General features: G+C 39.9%; 1 protein-coding gene across 24 annotated transcripts in view; it reads left to right on the top strand.

The window, feature by feature from the left end:
• The first annotated feature begins 2,135 nt into the window (after positions 1-2,135).
• Positions 2,136-14,031, top strand: part of ttn.2 (titin, tandem duplicate 2) — a 181,506-nt gene continuing 169,610 nt past the window's right edge. For 21 of the 24 annotated variants that reach the window (XM_045707538.1, XM_045707541.1, XM_045707540.1 and 18 more), the window contains exons 1-13: positions 2,142-2,360; positions 5,146-5,249; positions 5,681-5,884; positions 7,963-8,250; positions 8,628-8,725; positions 9,653-9,873; positions 10,177-10,459; positions 10,756-10,935; positions 11,293-11,412; positions 12,254-12,523; positions 12,638-12,754; positions 13,277-13,546; positions 13,878-13,943. In XM_045707538.1, the coding sequence (XP_045563494.1) occupies positions 5,159-5,249; positions 5,681-5,884; positions 7,963-8,250; positions 8,628-8,725; positions 9,653-9,873; positions 10,177-10,459; positions 10,756-10,935; positions 11,293-11,412; positions 12,254-12,523; positions 12,638-12,754; positions 13,277-13,546; positions 13,878-13,943 (2,208 nt within the window). In that variant the 5' untranslated portion in view covers positions 2,142-2,360; positions 5,146-5,158. Of the gene's footprint in view, positions 2,361-5,145; positions 5,250-5,680; positions 5,885-7,962; positions 8,251-8,627; positions 8,726-9,652; positions 9,874-10,176; positions 10,460-10,755; positions 10,936-11,292; positions 11,413-12,253; positions 12,524-12,637; positions 12,755-13,276; positions 13,547-13,877; positions 13,944-14,031 lie in introns of all 24 variants that reach the window. The other 3 variants (XM_014173782.2, XM_045707532.1, XM_045707534.1) reach the window with 3 other exon arrangements.

Raw genomic sequence — 14,031 nt, 5'->3', positions numbered from 1 at the left:
GGTAACAAACTGAGATTAGGAGCACTCCCTTTAAGAGTGTGCTCCTAATCTCAGCTCGTTACCTGTATAAAAGACACCTGGGAGCCAGAAATCTTTCTGATTGAGAGGGGGTCAAATACTTATTTCCATAATTAAAATGCTGTCATGTCCTGACCAGTAATAGGGGTTATTTGTATTGTTGTTTGGTCAGGACGTGGCAGAGGGTATTTGTTTTATGTGGTTCGGGGTGGTGGTTTGTTTAGTAGGGTATTTGATTTATGTATTCTGGGGGTTTATGGGCACTGTTCTATGTTAGTGTATTTCTATGTTCTGTCTAGTCTTTTGTATTTCTATGTTTTGTTAATTGGGGTTGGACTCTCAATTGGAGGCAGGTGTTTTCTAGTTGCCTCTGATTGAGAGTCCTATATATAGGTATGTGTTTGTTGAGTACTTTGTGGGAGATTGTTCTGTGTATAGCCTTGTGCCTTACCAGCCTGTGATTAGTCGTTGTGTTTTCTTTGTGTTTGTTTTGGTTCTCCTTCTTGTCCGTTTATAATAAAGAAGATGAGTGCACATTTCCCCGCTGCATTTTGGTCTATATCCGACGACAACCGTTACAAATGCAAATCAATTTATAACATTTTTGACATGCGTTTTTCTGGATTCTTTTGTTGTTATTCTGTCTCTCACTGTTCAAATAAACCTACCATTAAAATTGTAGACTGATAATATCTTTGTCAGTGGGCAAACGTACAAAATCAGCAGGGGATCAAATACTTTTTTCTCTCACTGTATTACTGTTGGACCTGATAATATTTGAGTTGTAAAACACATAAGCACACAAGTCCAGGGGGGGGGGTGTATTTAGCCTACCTACAACTAATCCAAAGAGGATTTTCCTTGAACAGATGAAAATAACTTTATTTCCCTACAATGTCCGATTTAAAGCCAAAGTAACACTCACGTTCTGCATAAAGGAGTGTTGTTGTGCCAGATTCTGGGAAGTATGTGTGTGTTGCTAAGAATGAAAGGTGAAGTCTGGTGTTCTGCAAAAGTGGTAGTCAGTGGTAGTAGCAGGTAAACCCTTACATTTTTTAAAATCCTCTACGTGTTTGAAATAAGATTTTTATTTTTTTTCTATAACCTGAGTACATAACTGTCCACAAATGTGAATTTGGGACGTGTGATCTTAATGCTTCAAGAAATGTGACTTCTCAACTTCTGTTGCCTTTGTTCCCTGGCAGGACCGAGCCAAAGTGTCTCAGAGCCCTGGAAGTCGTCATGATCAACACACTGAAAATCCAGATGGGAAAACACTACATTCATCCTCAACAAGTTAACAAGATAAAAATTCAAGATGGTCAGGAGGGGAAATAGGGAGTCTGGGGACTTAAATAAAGACAATGATTGGAGTTTGAAAGACTGGCATGAAATACTTTTTTATTAATACTGTTTTTTATTAATACTGTTCTAATGTATTGTCCAATACATATCTGAATGTGTTATTGGAGTGCTGTCTATTTCAGTCTTTATGTTTTGAAGAATAATCTGTGAGTGAGCATGTTTTTTGTGTCAGAGAATATATGACACTGAGAAATCATTAGATACAGACTGAGAAATATTTTATAGGTACAGACTATGAGGCAGACTTTGTATATGAAGACAGGAAAACTTACACGTACTAACATAGCTGCCACAAGTATTTAGCAGCCATATGTAAACACTTGTCCTGTCCCTCTGATGGCATCATTTGTTCCAGTCAAGATACTGATGTGATGGGGGTAGCCCAGGACTTGAGTGACAGGCACAGCCTCACTTTCCATTTGGTCAATAAATTAATGTCAGTAAGTACTTTTACATTTTAGAACAGAAATTGACATAGTGGTAGCATTTGGGGATATGAAAGATTGTTATTATTCAAAAGGAAAGTCATTCGAAGCTAAATTTTGTGTTATAAGTAAGTCCGATGAACGCAAACAGTGACAACAGTGACTGGACAATGTTAAGTAAAGTGAGTGACAGGTTTGGGCTTGCATAAAATGGCTTCCAATCTCCCATCATCCCCTCTGGGTGGCAGACCAATGAGGAGAGCAGATGCACTGATGATGCTGATTTGCCCAGGGGTATAAAAAGTAACACAACCATATTGTCACTTCTGAGCAGTTGGAGCATTCCCAGCCTTGCCTCGGGTGTAGGGATTGCATAGGAAAAAGAGCAAAACTACACAGCTACACTGTGTGGTTTTGTTTTTTTTGGGTTTCTTTGAGGCTAAACTGTTCTCACATTGGATTTTCTGACATTTCTGGATAAGGAGATTGTTTCTGAAGAAATACAACTTCTGGGCTTCGCCCCATCAAATCTAGGCACTCTTGTGGATACAAGTAAGTAACTTTAGTTAATTAAACTTTGACCTGTTCCAATGCAGTGTTTGTCAATTAATATTGTGTTATTATCTGTATATAATAATTCCCATAGAATAACAGGTAACAACTGGTGATTTCCACCTAATTGGGGACAAGTATCTCAAAATATATTATGTGAATCATTTCACATTAAGAACATTTCATTTTAAATATTTAAATAATTAAGAACTAATGCTTATCATTTTCAAGGTTATTTATATATGGTGCAATGACTAGAGAAGCTCCCAGAATAGCCCCTGATAGCATTAGAGTGGTGTCCCAGCTGGGTCGCAATGTCTTTTTAAGGAAATCAGCAGCAGGGCTATCAGTTGCACCTCCAGTTATGTGCCACATGGTGACTGTCAGTCAAGTCTGGTACAGAGTATTTTTAGAGTCTGACATTTGTGTTACATGTCTCATCTGATGTTAACAGTTTTGGATAGTTTTCATACAATATGAAAACTATCGATGTGATGAAGGCTATAATTGATTGTTAAGGTAATGTCTGTTTTTAGAGTCTGCCATTCGTGTTACATGTCTCATCTGAAGTTAACAGTTTTGGATAGTTTTCATACAATATGAAAACTATTGATGTGATGAAGGCTATAATTGATTGATAAGGCAATGTCTTAGTTAATTGTTGAGCCAATGTATACTTTCTGAACAGTATATACTGTGGCCATTGTTTAATGATTTGTCCTGCCATTGAGATCACTAAAAAGACTATGGAGATTTCTAGAGGTCATGTTTTTCAAAGTTGTACTTTCTGGAGTGATATATATTCAGATGCTTCAGAATAATTGTTATCTGCTAGCTTCATATATGTTCTATTCAATGGAAGGTGTGATCTTGTGTTTCATTAAGGCCAAAGGAATCTACACTGAGTGTACAAAACATTAGGAACACCTGCTCTTTCCATAACAAAGACTGACCAGGTGAATACAGGTGAAAGCTATGAGCCCTTATTGATGTCACCTGTTAAATCCACTTCAATTAGTGTAGATGAAGGAGTTAAAGAAGGATTTTTAAGCCTTGAGACAATTGAGACATGGATTGTGTTTGTTTGCCATTCAGAAGGTGAATGGGCAAGACAAAAGATTTAAGTGCCTTTGAACGAGGTATGGTAGTAGGTGCCAGGCACACCGGTTTGAGTGTTTCAAGAACTGCAATGCTGCTGAGTTTTTCACGCTCAATAGTTTCCCATGTGTATCAAGAATGGTCCACCACCCAAAGGACATCCAATTTGACACAATTGTGGGAAGCATTGGAGTCTACATGGGCCATTGGAGTCTACATGAAGTCTACATGGACCTTTGGACACCTTGTAGAGTCCATGCCCCTTCGAACTGAGGCTGTTCTGAGGGCAAAAGAGGTTCCACTCAATATTAGGAAGGTGTTCCTAATGTAATGTACAGTCAGTGTATATTCAATGTGCGTATGTATTTAAGGTAATGTGATACAATAGTGCTTAATGGCTCATATGTTTGGTTGAATAATGTATGTCAGTATAATTCTGGATTCTAGGCCTGTACTGGATTGAAAGTACAGGCATACTGAGTTTAAGCTGTTCTATCTATAGGCCTAAACAAGTTCTACAAATGTAAAGCTTTAACCTTGCAGTGTTTTGAACAATGGAAATTGTCACCTTTATAAATTCATGACTGGTTTATTAATACTTCATTACAAAACCTCATGTTGATAGCTTATCCAGCTATTATTTAAAGATGAATTAATGGATTGTTTGTATCTGTAACTGTAATGGCAATGGCAGACATTTTAGGACATTAACACAGGCCCAGCCAAGGGATATGTTTTGTTTAGCAGCCCTAGTGTAACTGTAGGCCTAATGGCTGACATTTCTAGACTTAAACATCAAGGGACGTCAATGGATATGTCCCGTTCAGTTGGAGTTATAAAGCATCTATTACACATGTATTAGTTACCTTTGTTAACATTTACCTTACCCTAAGTACAGTGTACTTACAGTGTAACATTGTGTACTTACAGGAATACTTATTTTTTATTTATTTTATTTTATTTAACCTTTATTTAACTAGGCAAGCCAATTAAGAACAAATTCTTATTTACAATGACGGCCTACCCCAGTTGTTACTGTCTTGTCTGTGAGCTGTCACCGGGAGCTGTGGCCCTGGTGTGTGGCCTAACACCCCATGGAGCCTCTGATAGCTCAAGTGACAGGATGCAGTAAGCCAGGTGCTGGATATGACACAAGTCATTAGACTCTCACTGGAAAAAAAATAGGCTCTGGGTTCATTTGATGTATGTATTTTTTCTGCAGATGTAAAATATGTCAAATAAAAAATCCTCTTCATTGGTTAGGTGATGTGACACAAGTGACATAAGACTCTCAGAGGCTAAAAATAGAGTTCAAATGTAGAATATGCTTTGTTTGGAGATTGTGCCATAAAACTAATGTAAAAGATGTAAAAGAAAGGTAGATTTTTCTTCATTGGTTTGGTGATGTGACACAAGCAGTGTGAGTTTCCCAGACAGCGATTAAGCATGGTCCTAGAATAAAAGGCCCATTCAATGGAGAATCTCCATTGGCAATGCTTTTTAGTTCTGGAATAAGCTTAGTCAGTGTCTGGGAAACCTACCCTCGGTGGCTAAAAATAAACAGAGTTTAAATGTGTGGGTGTGCTTTGTTAAGGGATTTCACCATACAACTACTGTAAAAGATCAGAGAAGAAGATTTATGGTGTATGAGTGGTTTGGTGATGTTCTGCTCTGTTGTGTCTCTTAGGGTGCCGTCCACAATGTCTACACAGGCGCCAACATTTACACAGCCGCTGCAAAGCGTTGTGGCACTAGAGGGTAGTGCTGCAACGTTTGAAGCTCAAGTTAGTGGTAAGGAGATCTTTTATGTTCCTTTTAAACTGTACCTCATAGATATAGCTGACTGTCCAAACATAGATATAAATATGTTGAATCATTGATGTAAAACCACATACAGATAGAAAGCCTTTGCACAGCAACATTTTATGAAGTGATTACACAAGTAATAAGTACCCAATTATGGGTTGGTTTCCCAGACACAGATTAAGCCTAGTCCTGGAGTAAAAAGCTTTCGTAATGGAGAATCTCCATTTAAAATGCTTTTTAGTTCTGGATCTAGGCTTAATCTGTGTCTGGGAAGCCTGCCCTATGTGATATTGCTGGCCTTTTCTCAACTTTGCTCTGAATTGTAACTGCTTGCTATGAGTTTAAAATCGTCACCAAATTCATCACCATCATCATCAGCTCTGCTGTGCTGACTAGAATGTTGACTTGATCTAAAGGTTCTCCAGTTCCTGAGGTGAGCTGGTTCCGTGATGGCCAGGTTCTTTCCGCTGCCGCTCTGCCCGGCGCACAGATCTCGTTCAGCGATGGCCGCGCTGTTCTGATGATCCCTGCTGTGACAGCCGCACACAGTGGAAGATTTTCTGTCAGAGCCACCAATGGTGCTGGACAAGCCACTAGCACCGCTGAACTTCTTGTTACAGGTGAGAGAACCGGAGTTGATGAAACAGTGGTGTTTGCATTGTTTGAGGTTGTTCTAGCTAGCCAATGCTTTGGCTTGCAGTTTTAGACAGTGTCCTGAATCATACTAAAGAGTCATCATGGCTGCAAACATAAAGGGCAGCCAAAGATAACATAGTATTCATTAATAAAGTTCTAGAAGCAGCCTCTCCCATTGAAGTGACTGACCACAAGTACTGTAGGCCGAATGCCCCTTCATTAATAGTTACTTCTGTCTTTACTGACTTGTTCAATTAACAGCACTTAATTTCAGTGGTGAGAGTGATAGCTGCATTGGTGTTTACATTTTGCATATCCAATAATGAGAACCAATATTGAATTAGGAAACTGCTGTTTGTACCTAAGATGGACAGGTTTTGGTGCTATGTTTCTAAATGGAGCTATGCTTGTTTGTGTGTGATTTTTTTACATATAAAGTTGGATAAAGTTGTTCTTCAGAGATACCTGCTAGCGAGCGCAATCATGATCACTGTGCTGTAACTATTCCTAGTGACTAAACTACGCCCTCGAGTCAACTTCTTGATTTGTGCAATCGAAGTGGCACCCAATTTAAATAGATTTCTCCTCATCTTGCCCTCCAGAACCAACCTGGACTCAGGGGTAGATGTAACATAGTAAATGTGAATCTGGACACTCAAATTAGTATGATATGTTACGTATGGTATGTATTAATTATTTATGTTATGAATTTGCAATATGTATGATATGTTACGAATTCCAATTTGTTCTGGCTAACGTTAACTAGGCTAGGGGTTAAGGTTAGAGTTAGGGTTAACCTCTCTAGGGTAGGTGGCACCAAATCGTCCCACCTACGTAACAGCCAGTGTAATCCCGTGGCGCGTTATTCAAAAACCTCAAAAATGCATTCGGTCGACTCGGGCACGCGCCTAAGCCCATAGTACTCTGATCGGCCACTTGCCAAAAGCAATAATATGTTTCAGCCAGAGGCTGCCTCGATATCGTTCAGCTTTTTCCCGGGCTCTGAGAGCCTATGGGAGCTGTAGGAAGTGTCACGTTGGAGCAAAGATCCTCAGTCTTCAATAAAAAGAGCCAAGATGAAACACAACTTGTCAGACAGGCCACTTCCTGCATGGAATCTTCTCAGGTTTTGGCCTGCCATTTGAGTTCTGTTATACTCACAGACACCATTCAAACAGTTTTAGAAACTTTAGGGTGTTTTCTATCCAAAGCCAATAATTATATACATATTCTAGTTACTGGGCAGGAGTAGTAACCAGATTAAATCGGGTACGTTTTTTATCCGGCCGTGTCAATACTGCCCCCTAGCCCTAACAAGTTAAGCTTAGGGGTTAAGGGTTAGAGGAAGGGTTACCTAACATGCTAATTGTTGCTAAGTAGCTAAAAATGTGTAAGTATATTTTCAAAGTTGCTAAAATTCTAAAGTTGTCCTTGATGTGATTTGGACACGCAACCTCTGGGTTGCTCGACGTCCGCGTTATACGCCCATCCGTCCTTTAGTTTTGGGTTTAAATAACTTCTGTCTTTTGAAACTATACCAAATGTAACAAATTGTACTAATATGAGAGTCACAGAACTACTTTTACTATGTTACGTCTAGTCCTTGAGACCAGGCTGCCAGAACTGGCATTCTTAGGATGCTAAACATGGATTGCGTTATAAAGAGTTAGCCTATTAGCCACATAATATTTGACACAAAGCAAATGTATTTGTAAACACGTTTAAAGTAAAAATGTCTAGTGCTTCAACTGACCCCGGGCATAGGGGCAAATGTAACCATCAGACCATTTGGATTCAAATCTGTATAACGATCCAAAGATCTTCTGTAAATACCTATTCATGGTATATAACTAGATAGATGTAAGTAGATAGATTAAGTTTCGTATTTAAAAAGGTCTCTCTCTGGGTAGACCGAATGAAAAAATAATTACGTTTGCCCCCGGTCTCAGCCTAGCCAATGGATATCTGTGCTGCTCAAGTTGAGTTCACTTCCATCGATTTTCCTTTGATTAATTTTTTTTTGCCATAAAACGTATTTTTCCATTTCCATGTATTATTACAGTGGAGACTGCGCCGCCCAACTTTATTCAGAGACTTCAGAGTTTGACCGTGAGACAAAGAAGCCAAGTGAGACTGGATGTTCGTGTGACAGGAATCCCTACACCTGTGGTAAAGTTCTACAGAGAGGGAGCCGAGATACAGAGCTCCGCTGACTTTCAGATTGTTCAAGAAGGAGACCTTTACAGTTTGTTGATTGCCGAAGCCTTCCCAGAAGATTCTGGAACTTACTCTGTAAATGCCTCAAACAGCAGCGGACGGGCTACCTCCACCGCTGAACTGCTGGTTCAAGGTGAAAAAGTTGATTTGTGATTAGGACTGTCCTTAATATTGTGTTTTGGGCGTTTGGAAGCCCACATTGTAACAGCCTTCTCACATTTAGGCTTTCATAAAAGTGAAGTTACAAGAATTCCTGTTTAAATTTTTTATTGAGCATTTCCTTAATGTTTTGTGGACAGAAAATGGCATTTATCTAGCCTAGAGGTGACCTAGCCTTCAATGAGCCAGTCTGTCAATGCATTAAAACTGAATGGAAACTGTTATAGGCCCAATGAATTCTATATTGACATGTTGCCTGAACTGAATTTGAAGAACAGTTTTGAATTCACAACTTGTCATCATGTTCAATAATTTGATGGGAAATGCATCTTTATATTTGTTTCTGTCCAGGTGAAGAAGCTGTGCCTGCCAAGAAGACTAAAACCGTAATTTCATCTTCCTCTCAGAGGTCCTCCTCTCAGAGTCGCCAGACCAGAGTTGAGACAAGGGTAAATATACATTAAATATGATCTAAAATGACTTGTGATAACCTAACCCTATAGGGCCACTAAGTAGACTCGACTACAACACATTCTGTTTAATGAGGGGAAGGACCACAACCTTAAAGCCTGGCCTAGAATGTTCCCTGCACAGCTCAACAGATCACTAGATAAGGCAGTTTCAGAAAAAGAAAAAAGGCAATTTTATTACAGCATTTAAATAGTTTCACAAGGGTTATGAAATGTATGACTTTGTTTAATATGCAAGATACTCAATCTTAATTAGCCAACCAGCTGACAGTCTCTGCACTGCATCCCCGGGGAGCTGGAGCTCGCTCCCAACACGTCGTCCCCGCCCCCACCACGGGCACCTGCAGGGAAGATGGGGATGTGGAAAAGAGGAGGAAGCATGCAAATTCCCCCCAAAAACACAACAAACCAAGAGTATTTAAACATTTTAATGTGCACAAAATCATATTGCTACAAAAACACCTAGTGAAGAATTGACTCACCGAAATGGAAGCAGTGAACGGAGAGCTGGAACGTCAGCCCAGCTTTCCCTCTATGTAAAACATTTGCCATGACCGTCTCAGTGACCAGATCTCAACCCAACTGAACACTTATGGGATATTTTGGAGCTCCACCTGACAGCGTTTTCTACCACCATCAACAAAAGACCAAATGATGGAATTTCACGTGGAAGAATGGAGCTGAGTCCCTCCAATAGAGTTCCAGACACTTCTAGAATCTATGCCAAGGTGCATTGGAGCTGTTCTGGCTCGTGGTGGCCCAGCGCCCTATTAAGACACTTTATGTTGGTGTTTCCTTTATTTTGGCAATTGGCAGTTGTATCTGTCTGTCTATTGAAGCTATCAGTCAGATAAATACACTTTTATTTCAATAAAACACTAACCTTTAATGTTGTTTTATTTTCAGAGTATGGAGGCTCAGTTCGAATCCTCATCCATGCAAATGCATGTTGAAGGTGGTGTAGTGAGCCATCTAGCACACAAGACCCCACCACGTGTGCCCCCCAAGCCAACCTCAACCTCCAAGTCCCCAACACCATCATCTCTTGCAGCCAGAGTTGCAGGGGGACGTCATCAGTCACCATCACCTGTGAGACATGTCAAGGCACCCACTCCGGCCCCTGTTAGGTAAAAAACTTTATTTCAATCTTTCATTAACAAGGAAGTGTAGAGAGTTCAACAATATTCCACACATATAATACAGACAGATAGTTCACCTCAATCTCCATAGGGAATAAGACCATGTTATTTTATAATACAGAAATGACCAGGTATTTAGGCTCCCTAGAAGTGACCTGGTAAAACAGTAATTACATGATAAACATATTAATTACTTGTTTGTCTATTTACACTACAAAACACCATTTGGTACTAGGTAATATACGAATAATGATTTTTTTTTTACATTTTCTCTCTCTTTGTTTAACGCAGGTCCGTATCCCCCACTTCAAGACTGTCTGTGTCCCCAATCAGACCAGTCAAATCCCCACTGACCACACGCAAACAGGTAGCCCATGGTCCTGATGTCCTCCCACCATGGAAGCAGGGAGACTTTGTTGAAGGGTCCAGCAGCTATTCCAGCAGCATGACTTCTAGTGCCACCCATGCCCAGGCTTCCATGTCTACCACCCAGGTTCACATGGAGCAGCGCTGGGAGGGCTCTTATGGATTGCAAACGGCTGGGTCCGCAGTATCTGGTGTCGCTGTGAGAGAGGTAAGGAAATTCTTATTTCTTAGGGGCCACTCTCTCAACTCTCTCTGTGGCAGAGCCATCTTGTGGCTGATTACTGAATGTGCATGAGATGGTAAGGGTTTTAAGATTGTGAACTTATTTGATTAGCTGATTCGCTCTCTTTTTGGGATCTAACATGGCTCATTAGGATAGGTTGCCTGCATGTAGAAAGGTATGAAAGAGTGCATCTCTTATCAATAATATGATAATGACGTTTGAAGCTATTATCAATAAAACTTCTGATTGGATCCTAAGTTAACGCTACTAATGTATGCTAGGAGGCGCAGCATGAGGTGGACGATAAAAGCATTGCTGTAGCTACTGTGGTAGCAGCTGTGGACCAGGCTCGCAGCCGCAAGTCTGCTGGTTTTACACCAGAGCCGGTGCCGGTGGTGACACCCAGTACAGAGACACAGAGCACCTCTACTACTGTGTTAATGTCCACAACAAGGGAACAGGTAGTTCATTATTTAACGAAGTACAAACCCTGTCGTCCTTCCCTTCACTTCCATTATTTATTTATTTCCCTTTTTTCTGTCATCACAGCCCCACTCTAGTAGACCCCCCTCACGCTTAACAATATTATCCCTGATAAACATAGACCATTTTACATTTGAAATTGTTGTCATTTCAGCGTACCCACATATTCGACCTCACAACCATCTGTGATTTTGTCACATTCCCTGTGGTTTATTTTTCACATTCCCACGGATGTTGTTGAGCTCCCCCATAGTGTCGATATGTGTTATTCATATTCTCATTATTTATTCACCGAATATATTACTCTCCTGCCCATGACTATGTTTATCATATAGATCATGCCAGAGTCTATAGCTGTTGAACCAGCTATAGCGACAGACACTGATGACACTGTGGTACAGAACAGAGAGGTTGGAATCTCTACTGTTACATGTATGATGACAACCGAGGAGCAGGTAGTTTAAAGATGGCGCTTAATGTTTTGTTTACTACTCTGAGCACTTTCCCAAATCACTCACCTCACCTATACTGTATGTAAGCACTATTTAAGTTGAAGTCACTACACAGGTCCCATTTTCTATATGATATTATCACTATATTTAGGTGCCGATACAATATGTATTGCGATACTCACTATTCTAAATGTATGCGATTCAACACTTTGATTTCATTGCGATTTAATGTTCCAAACATGTTGCTCTCTCTATGTCTGCTGCAGAGAGACGAGAAGCATGAGAAAATGAGTTTTGATCAGTAATGGAAGTAAAAGTACTGATAAACATGTTGGCTCACTATTTAAAAAGAACATGGAGAATAAGCTATAGGATGAAAAAGTTTGGGCATAGGTACAGCCGACTAGCACTAGCACTACCTAGCAAGAAATATATATAATAGTAATAAATATGATATACATATATATATATATTTTTTTTGTACAAAATAATATTGTAACATGTAACTGCATTGATTTTTTTTCTCCATCACTTTGATTTAAGAGGAAAATGCGTTCCCAAGTCGATTGAGCAAAAATTCTTGCAATTTCAATTAGTCAACTGCATGTTCATTTTCACTATTGCACAACCAATTCAACTAAACTAACATGATTCCATGCATTAATGATGACATGTTAATACCAGGTAATGCACACAAAACTTGTTTTGTATCCACGGGTGTGATGTTTTTCCTGTTTGTCATCGTTATGTGAATCTGTTTGCTGTCATAGTGACTGCTGCCATGGATGCTATGTATAATATCTATGTGCTGTATGTATGACATTGATTGCTTGTTGTCTCAAAGGTTGAGGGTGGGAAAAAAGCGGAGGCAAAGGCTACAGTGGTTGCTGCTGTCGACCTAGCACGTGTTCGGAAGCCTTTGCATGCTGAGGGGGGTCATGCTGAAGAGGAAACCATACAATCTGATTTAAAACAGCAAATGATGATGGCAACTACTGAGCAACAAGTCACAGTGAAAACTGAGGCTGCAACTGTGCCAATGGTGCAAATACCAATAATACCACCACCATCAATTCAAACAACAGCTGATGAGCAGAGTATTCATGTTACCCAGGTTTGCTATCTTTTTAAATATAAAAAGATGCTGCATTTTCTCTGATAGGTTTCTCAGAAGTTCTGCATTGAGTTGACCTTTCCTTACTCTATCACACTTTGTTGGTTACTTTAGATACAAAGAAGTTCAGAAACTACTACCGCCCACATGGAAACTGCCCTCACACCATCCCCAATTCCACATTTCACAGTTTCAAAAGTTACTGTTCCTAAACCTGACCATAGCTATGAGGTAAGCATAGGACATATCAGGCAAGCAGGGGTACACACGTTTTATTGCCTCAGTTTAATTGATAAAGTAATAATCAAGTAATACATTGCTGGCCTCTCTGGTCAACAATGCAATAGGTTTCTTAAGCCTGCCTGACATAAAACTGTTTTGATCTCTGTTAGACGATCATCTCTCAATATACAGTTTATGTGTTTAACCAAATTTTATCTTAACAGACCATCCAATCCTAACACACACAGTCTGCACTGCCATATTATGTACTGTACACTGAATAAATATCCATTCTAAATAACTTAATTTTCCCTCTCTTCTCAGGACATACCATAAAAATTCACTCTTAGAAATCACTATTTAGCTTAGCAAGTATTTCCTAAAAACTAATGCTCACTTAATCCGTGTACATCGTCATCCATTCCATTATATTTTTGAGTCACAGCCTTAATATTTCTAAACAAAGCAGACAATATCATAATGGGTTGTTCTGATTCGTGATGATAATGCTATTCTCCTTGGGTTGGTCAGGTTTCGATAGCAGGTTCTGCTATTGCCACACTGCAGAAAGAGTTATCCTCTACCTCTGCACATGCTGCTCAAAAGATCATCAAGCCAGTCAAGCCTCCATCTCCTAGTCTCCACCGTAAGGTTGTGGACGTGATGCCAGCGCCAACCCAGTCTCCGTTTAAGGATCTCTCCGAGAGATATAAGACGCATTTCGACACTCAGTTACAGACTCAGATAGGCGCTACGTTTACAGGGGAAATGGAGCAAATGTATAAGGATTTGGAAACAAAGGTTTGTAGTCCAGAGTGTTGTGCCCTCTAAAATAACATTGTGTGGAGTCTCACCTATTAGTACACCTTCTCTTCACCATAACGCCGAAGCCTCGCCACGTTATCTTTGTTTCAGAACCCATCTGCATCACAAAGAAAGCCCACCTTGCTATCCTCTTCCTCTTCCTCCCTTCTTCATATATCTGTTCCCAGCCTGTGTCACAACCCCTCTTTGTCTTTTCAGGATTCACTCTTATCTTGCTTCCATTTTATCCATCTTTCACTACTGCCAAAGTCAAGTTCAGAAACTGTACTGTATGTCACTTTTTGTGACCTATATGCATTTTCCATAGATCGTTGAGACTGCAGCAGTCCCATCCCCTGCAGAAGAGCCAGTTGTGCCACCTACTCTTGTAGCTGTAAGTATTTCTCTTGTGGGTGTATGTCAGGTCATATAAGTTATTGTTGTCTATTCAGGCGTCCTTTCATCCATCTTTTTCTAAATGT

This window comes from Salmo salar, chromosome ssa25 (genome assembly GCF_905237065.1).
Source record: "Salmo salar chromosome ssa25, Ssal_v3.1, whole genome shotgun sequence".
NCBI classification, from domain to species: Eukaryota; Metazoa; Chordata; class Actinopteri; order Salmoniformes; family Salmonidae; genus Salmo; species Salmo salar.
Note: the sequence above shows the minus strand (reverse complement) of the source record. Positions and strands in the feature narration are given on the sequence as shown.